The sequence below is a fragment of the Pollachius pollachius genome, assembly GCF_949987615.1.
Source record: "Pollachius pollachius genome assembly, chromosome: 15".
Classification (NCBI taxonomy): Eukaryota; Metazoa; Chordata; class Actinopteri; order Gadiformes; family Gadidae; genus Pollachius; species Pollachius pollachius.
The window spans coordinates 1,966,124-1,974,466 of NC_136948.1; the positions used below are offsets into that span (position 1 = coordinate 1,966,124).

The following is an 8,343-nucleotide window of genomic DNA, read 5'->3' on the forward strand; positions in this document are numbered from 1 at the left end:
AGGTCCCCTGATGCAGGAGGTCCCCTGATGCAGGAGGACCCCTGGTGGAGGTAGTCCCCTAGTGTAGGAAGTCCCCTGATGCAGAAGGACCCCTGGTGGAGAAGGTCTCCTGATACAAGAGGACCCCTGGTGCAGAAGGGCCCCTGATGCAGGACGACCCCTAGTGCAGGAGTTCCCCTGGTGGAGGAGGTCCCCTGGAGGAGGTCCCCTGGTGGAGGAGGTCCCCTGGTGGAGGAGGTCCCCTGATGCAGGAGGTCCCCTGGTGGAGGAGGTCGTTTCCGATCATGATGTATTCATCTAATTTATAAAATTATTATTACACAACAATAATAGTCTTGACGTCAATAGTAATAATTATAATGCTACTATTAGAAGTAATAACATATATTAATCTGTTAGGAGCTTCATTAAATTTATGAACTGATAATGTTAATGAAATAGTGTGCATTCTAGGGTTAGGTTAGGGTAAATGTTAATGCAATAATGTGTATTCGCAGGGTTAAGTTAAGGTTCATGTTAATGTTAATGTTCTGTAGGGTTAGGTTAAGGTTAATGTTACAGAATGCTACAGAGTACACACTGATATTAACATTAACCCTAACCTAATCCTGAAGAATACACACTAATACATTAACATTAACCCTAACATAATTCTACATAATCCACATTATTACATTAACATTTACCGTAACATAACCTTACAGAATGCACACTACTAGATTCACTTTAACAATAACCCTAACTTAACCCTACAGAATATAAACATTAATATTAACCCTAACCTAACTCCACATAATTTAAATTATAACATTAACATTTACCGTAACCAAGCCTAACTTTAATTGTTAAAGAAGTTACCAATGTTTTCCTCACGACATAACGATAAAACGATTAAACACGACATTACATCTACACAATGTTATTCCTCAGGTGTGTATCCTCATGTAATAATTTCCAGTTAAGAACAGGCCTACCATGCAGGGGTGGGCCTGATTTAATTAATCTATTCATTATTAATAGGATTGATGCTAAATAAGACCCCGGGTCATCCGGCGGGCCTCCTCGCGCTGTGAGGCCGGCGGTCTGTGGCTCCGGGTCCGATGCGCGCCGCGGTCTGATATGGACACGCCCCTTTTCACTAAGAGTGATTCTATTGGCTGCAGAAATGATCCGGCGCATGGATTTGGCTTCTGTCAAGAACTTATAAAACGAAAAGTACCCGGCGCGCATCGCTCTCCTTGCTGTGCCACCTGGGCGTGACGCGGAACCCCAGGCTGAACCAGAGAGGCTCCTTGCGGGATAATGAACTCCGTGGGCCCGCAGGCCCCCCACACCTCTCCGCCGGCCTCCTCCGTCCCGGGGAAGGGCCCCCAGGACGAGATGTCGCTGTACTGTGACAGCTACTCCTCTATGTACCACCAGCCCGGGACCCTGGGAGACTTCCCCTCCGCCCCCAACGCCAACCCCTACCTCTGGCTGAACTCCCCCACCTCCTACCTGCACGGGAACAACCCCACCTTCATCCCGCCCTCCTACGGCTCCCAGCGGCCGTTCCTGGCGGGCTCCCCGGGCTTCTCGGCTCCGGACCTGGGCTGGCTGTCCATCGCGAGCCAGGAGGAGCTGCTGAAGCTGGTCCGACCCCCCTACTCCTACTCAGCGCTCATTGCCATGGCCATCCAGAATACCCAGGAGAAGAAGCTGACCCTGAGCCAGATCTACCAGTACGTGGCCGAGAACTTCCCCTTCTACAAGAAGAGCAAGGCGGGCTGGCAGAACTCCATCCGGCACAACCTGTCCCTCAACGACTGCTTCAAGAAGGTCCCGCGGGACGAGGACGATCCAGGTGGGCACCAGGACATAGAGCAGGACTCAGTTCGTATTAACATGTTAGATCAGTATTAACAAGTTGTTATAGTAACATCAGGGCCGTTGGATATCATGTTATAATAATCATGTTATAATACCGATGTTATATTACATGAACAAGCTGTTACAGTGATGGAAAGGCCTCGATGCGCTACGGACGGGGAATATAAATAACTACTTTTATAATAAATAGAAAAAACTGCTTTATAATTAATATAAATAACGACTTTATAATCAATAGAACAAACTACTTTATAATTAATATAAATAACTACTTTATAATAAATAGAAATAACTACTTTATAATGAAAAGAAATAACTATAATAAATAGGAACAACTACTTTATTATAAATAGAAAGAACTTGGCCTACCCTATAATAAATGTTAATAACTCCTTTATAATAAATATAATCAAATTCTTTATGATAAATAGAATGAACTGCTTTATAATAAATAGAGAGAACGAATTTATAATACATATACAAAATAACTACTTTATAATAAATATAAATAACTACTTTATAATAAATACAAACAGAACCCATGCTTAACAATAGCACCCACTCTTAACTTTTAATGGGTATCAATTCATTTAGCCAGAAGTTTTTTTTTTCGCCTTTAGCGCAAACTTTAAATGAAAGTTGGAAAAGGAAATTAATGAAATTAAAGCTGTCTCAGTCTAATCTCCTCTTAACTTAACGTTGTTTAAAGAGACGGAAAACCTCCTTATTTGATGTATTGTATGGCCAGCTTCGAAAGCGTTTTCTTTATATATTTATGTATATTTATACATATGGATATGACCATATATATATCTATATGTATAAATAGGTTTTTATATGTATATATGTGTATTTATTTATATATAAATATAGATATATTAATATATATATACACATATACCTATATATACAGACATACATATATATTTATATACATATTCACGCTATGTATATTTAGTACGTATTTTATATTTAAATGGCTGATCACGGCGACATTGTTTTGGTGTCTGGTTCTGTGGCTCCGCCCGTTGGAGCAGAGCCACTCCCCCCGCCAGAACAGAACCCGCAGCAACAGGATGTTTACCAACATCGAGTCAGGTGTTCAGGCTGACAGCCTGAATCCCAGTCGGGAATCTCGCAGGCCGCATCATGTGACCCCCTGACCCTAGCCCCCCGAAGGTCAAGGAAGTAGTCCCCAAGGTCAGGAGCAGAGCGGGAGAAGGACCAGGGAGAGGGTCCCTCCCTCCCTCCTGGGGGGGGGGTCGGGGGCAGTTGGGGGGGCGTCAGGGTAGCAGGACCAGGGTTACGGTGAAGGTCTGTGGAGATCCGGGTTGAACCGGTTTATCCTCACGGAGCGGCCTCAACCTCACATAGAGGGGAGCTCACCACTCATCAGGTGGTGTAGCTGGAGGTGGTGTAGCTGGAGGTGGTGTAGCTGGAGGTGGTGCAGCTGGAGGTGGTGTAGCTGGACGTGGTGTAGCTGGAGGTGGTGTAGCTGGAGGTGGTGTAGCTGGAGGTGGTGTAGCTGGACGTGGTGTAGCTGGAGGTGGTGTAGCTGGAGGTGGTGTAGCTGGAGGTGGTGTAGCTGGAGGTGGTGTAGCTGGACGTGGTGTAGCTGGATGTGGTGTAGCTGGATGTGGTGTAGCTGGAGGTGGTGCAGCTGGAGGTGGTGCAGCTGGAGGTGGTGTAGCTGGAGGTGGTGTAGCTAGAGGTGGTGTAGCTGGATGTGGTGTAGCTGGAGGTGGTGTAGCTGGAGGTGGTGTAGCTAGAGGTGGTGTAGCTGGATGTGGTGTAGCTGGATGTGGTGTAGCTGGGCGTGGTGTAGCTGGAGGTGGTGTAGCTGGAGGTGGTGTAGCTGGATGTGGTGTAGCTGGGCGTGGTGTAGCTTTGTATATGTGTATATATATGTATATATATGTGTGTATATATGTATATATATGTTAATATATATGTGTTCCATCAGGGAAAGGGAACTACTGGACTCTGGACCCAAACTGTGAGAAGATGTTCGACAACGGAAACTTCCGGAGGAAACGTAAACGGCGTTCCGACCCCGCAAAGGGAGAAGAGTGCAGACCGCAGGCCTCCCTCAGGTCCTCAGACAGCCCCTCCTCCCCAGAGATAGACGGACTGAAGAGCCCCCCCGCCCCGCTGACTCCGCCCACGGGGGGCGCGGCCGCCGCCTGCTTCAACCACTTCTACAGCAGCATGGCGTCGCTGGCCCCGCCCTCCACCGCACACCAGGGAGCCCTGGGATTGGTCAACGAGCTGTCCAATAGGAACATTACGGCTCTCGGGGCCTATCCGACGGCCGCCGGACAGACACCCGGACACCCGCCTCACGGGCACTCTCACGGGCACTCTCACGGGCACCCTCACGGCCACGCTCACGGGCACTCTCACGTGCACTCTCAGGGGCCCAGCCAGGGGCCCGGCCAGGAGGGAGAGCTGGTTGAGGGGCCGCGGGGCGGCTACTACAACACGCTGGGCGGAGCTCAGACTGGACACTTCTACAACAGCTTCAGCGTCAACAGCCTGATATACCCCCGAGAGGACCTCTAGTTACCAGCCCTCACTAACCCTAACCGGCCCCGACTAACCTATACTAGCCCCGACTAACCCTAACCGGCCGAGTAACCCGAACCACCTCTAACCTAACACCTAAACTAACTATCTCTAACCCCTAAATCGACCAACTCTAACCTAACACCTAAACTAAGCACCTCTAACCTTAGACCTTAACTAACCATCCCTAACCTAACACCTAAAGTGACCATCTCTTACCTAGTACCTAAAGTAACCACCTCTTACCTAAGACCTTAGCTAACCATCCTTAGCCTAACACCTAAAGTGACCATCTCTTACCTAGTACCTAAAGTAACCACCTCTTACCTAAGACCTTAACTAACCATCCCTAACCTAACACCTAAAGTGACCATCTCTTACCTAGTACCTAAACTAACCAGCTCTAACCTAAACCTAGCCTCCTAGTGCCTCCATACTGGAGGTTTATGTTGCATCATGGGTAGCAGACAGACAGACAGACAGACGGACTCTTCTGGTTGGTTGAAGCGTGATGACTCCGCTCAGCTCAAGTTCCTACTCAACAAACGTCCAAAACGTAACGATGACATAATGATGATAACAATAATAACAATAATAATACTGATTATCTTTTGACTTAAATCGAATCATCGTTGTTGGCAAACAATGCTTTTTCGACGGTGAGATCCTCAGAATGAGACCAAGATGGCGGAGGGAGGGGCATAAAAATTTGAGCAAGGACTCCCCTTAAAAACACACACACGCAGACACAGACACGCACACGCACACAGCCATAGAATAGCCTGGTTCTATTTATGTTGTTTCTCCCATGTTTACTGTTGTTTGATATAGGTTGTTTACTGGTTACTTTTGTCTGATAGTTTGTTTGCTGTTGTCTGATAGTATTGTGTGTGTGTGTGTGTGTGTGTGTGCGTGTGTGTGTGTGTGCGCGTGTGTGTGTGTGTGTATCTCAGGATTCCATCAGTGAGTAGGTTGTGTAAATATGTGTACATGTATTTGTATATTTAAATGATATGTATATATTATATATTCATTTATATATTTTTCCTTTCTACAACAAGCATGCAGTCAGTTTTTATTTGATTATGAATAAATATGTGTTCTTTCACTATGGTCTCTCCTCTCAATATTGTCCACATTTACCCACTAGGCCTTGAGGCACATTTAAAGATGTTTACTTCTGATTACATACTAACATTTAAAATTGTATATTAACTATATAAAGTTATTGAGAATTGACATATATAATTTGCTGGTTCAAATAATTTAAAAAGCACGCCATTGATCAATTAGCAAAATATACTGGCATTTTTGCTTTGCAGCATAGCTTTCAGCAACTCACATTTTAAGTAAAGCTCTATAACTTGTAATGAAATCTCATGGGCCTAAGTTGTTTGATCTTTACTACATTATTTTAGGCTTCATAGAAAGCAAATATTAGCCTATATATTTAAACCTGTCAATGCAATAATTATCCTCTAATAAAAATACCTCCAATAATAATAGGTAACACTTAATCATTATCCTCAAATAATATAACACCTGTTAATACTTAACCTTATACTCTAATAACAATACCTTATATTACTTAATCATTTTCCATTAATTATACTACCTGTTAATACTTAACGTAATAATATAATAACAATAGCTGTTAATACTTAACACTATCCTCCAATAATAACACCTGTTAACACTTAACACTATCCTCTAATAACAATACCTGTTAATACTTAACACTATCCTCTAATAATAATACCTGTTAATACTTAACACTATCCTCTAATAACAATACCTGTTAATACTTAACATTATCCTCTTATAATAATACCTGTCAATACTTAATCATTATCTTCTTATAACAACACTACCTGTTAATACTTAACGTTAACCTCTAATAACAATAGCTGTTAATACTTGACACTATCCTCTAATGGCAATACAAACAGGCACGTGTTTCCGCGTCCCATTCCAAAGCGTCCTGAACTCGGAGACCGCACAGCGGATGCCGTCGACGCAGGCAGCAGCTCAACAATACAACTATTGTGTTGTGGGGCTTCGTGTCCCCCCCCCCCCCCCCCCCCCCCCAGCTGTGAGACGGGGAACGGGGCGTAGGGAAACTTTCCCTCGGAAAACACTCGCCACCCATGACGTGGATTAGCGGCGGTGTTGTGGAGGTTTAAGGAAAGCTTTGGATGTTTGTAATTCACACCGGGCCTGGCTCCCTGCGTCAAGAGACGGTCTCATCACCGACAATCATGACGCAGGATCACATTTTGGATCCCACGTCCATCATCAGCCCATGGCAGGGCGAACTTACAACTAACTCACCTACTGCTAATAAGTCAACTCATCATTTTACAAATATTTCCACAAAATAAGTACAACACGTTTCAAAGAAATGCATCATCAATCGTTATTTCACATCAGTCAAATACATCTGATAGTTTAAATGATTGAACACCCTTTTCAGACGATGTTTCGACCAATATAACCTAATATTGCAAAATGAATGCAAACCCTGACAAATACCTCGATAAATATCACAGTCCAAACAGCGCCTTCCGAATCACAAGGTCCACACCCCTAGCACCCAGAGAAACGTGTCCGGGTGAAAGTAATCCTACTGGGGACCACTAGGACATACTGGGGACCACTAGGACATACTGGGGACCACTAGGACATACTGGGAACCACTAGGACATACTGGGAACCACTAGGTCGTCTATTGCTGGTGACTAAGGAGTATTCTAGATGGTAATACTAATAATCTAGAGAGTAAAAAAGAGTAAAAGAATCAAGAATGATCTAGTATGTAATAATAATAATGTAGATAGAAATATGAATACTAATCAGTATTCATACTAATAATCTAGAGGATAATAGTATTTTTCTAGGGAATTCAGTGATAGTCTTAATCAAGAGAGTAATACTGATTATCTGGAGAGTAATCTAGAGAGTTATACTCATAATAGAGTAATATTAATATTCTAAAGTGTTTTAGTACTACTCACAATGTAGTATTTTTCTAGGAAGTTATCTAGATCGTAAAATAATAACCTAGAGAGCAAAATAAAGTCCTAGTTGGGATCCAGAGAGTGATCCAGAAAGGGCCCCGGCGGATCCCGAAGGCGAGGGGAACTCCTGGCCGCTCCTGTCTGTTCGTCACCCAACAAGACCTCACTTGTTGGGTCTGGGATCTGAGGAGCAGACTCAGGATCCACTGGGGACCACCGCGTTCACACACTCACCGCCTGTTGGTGCGGCGGGTCTAAGGCCTCTGAACACCCCGGAAGCCTAGCAGGTGGAATTCACACGGCTAGGACCAGACTAACTCTTGAATTAAACATTGATGGAAAAGCTGATTGATGACAGATGAACGGTCTCTGGGGGACATGATGAGGGTGGGTGGAGGTGGAGGGTGGAGGGTGGAGGGTGGAGGGTGGAGGGTGGAGGGGTGGGTGGAGGTGGAGGGTGGAGGGTGTAGGGTGGAGAGTGGAGGGTGGAGGGTGGAGGGTGGAGGGGTGGGTGGAGGTGTAGGGTGGAGGGTGGAGGGTGTAGGGTGTAGGGGTGGGTGGAGGTGTAGGGTGGAGGGTGGAGGGTGTAGGGTGGAGGGTGGAGGGTGGAGGGGTGGGTGGAGGGTGTAGGGTGTAGGGTGGAGGGTGGAGGGTGGAGGGGTAGTCGGAGTAGGGGTGTACGATGGGGGTGCGGTGGATGGGTGGGGGGGTGGAGGGGGTGGAGGGTGGATGGCAGCCAGGTCAGTCCTGGCTGGAGGTGTCCTTCATTATTTTTCCGCTTGTCGGATCCTGTGAGACGGGGGGAGGGGGGAGGGGGGGGGGAGGGGAGCAGAGGGGAGGGTGGGGGAGGCGGGGGAGACGGGGGAGCGAGGGCCAGCCGGTGGGGGACGTC

General features: G+C 45.8%; 1 protein-coding gene across 1 annotated transcript; it reads left to right on the forward strand.

Moving 5' to 3' along the window:
• Positions 1-1,302: 1,302 nt before the first annotated feature.
• On the forward strand, positions 1,303-4,431 carry foxi2 (forkhead box I2; the record flags this gene model as incomplete). Its single annotated transcript, XM_079752206.1, has 2 exons — positions 1,303-1,843; positions 3,833-4,431. The coding sequence occupies 2 exons, from the start codon at positions 1,303-1,305 to the stop codon at positions 4,429-4,431; spliced, it is 1,140 nt and encodes a 379-aa protein (XP_079608332.1).
• Between the last annotated feature and the right edge of the window lie 3,912 nt (positions 4,432-8,343).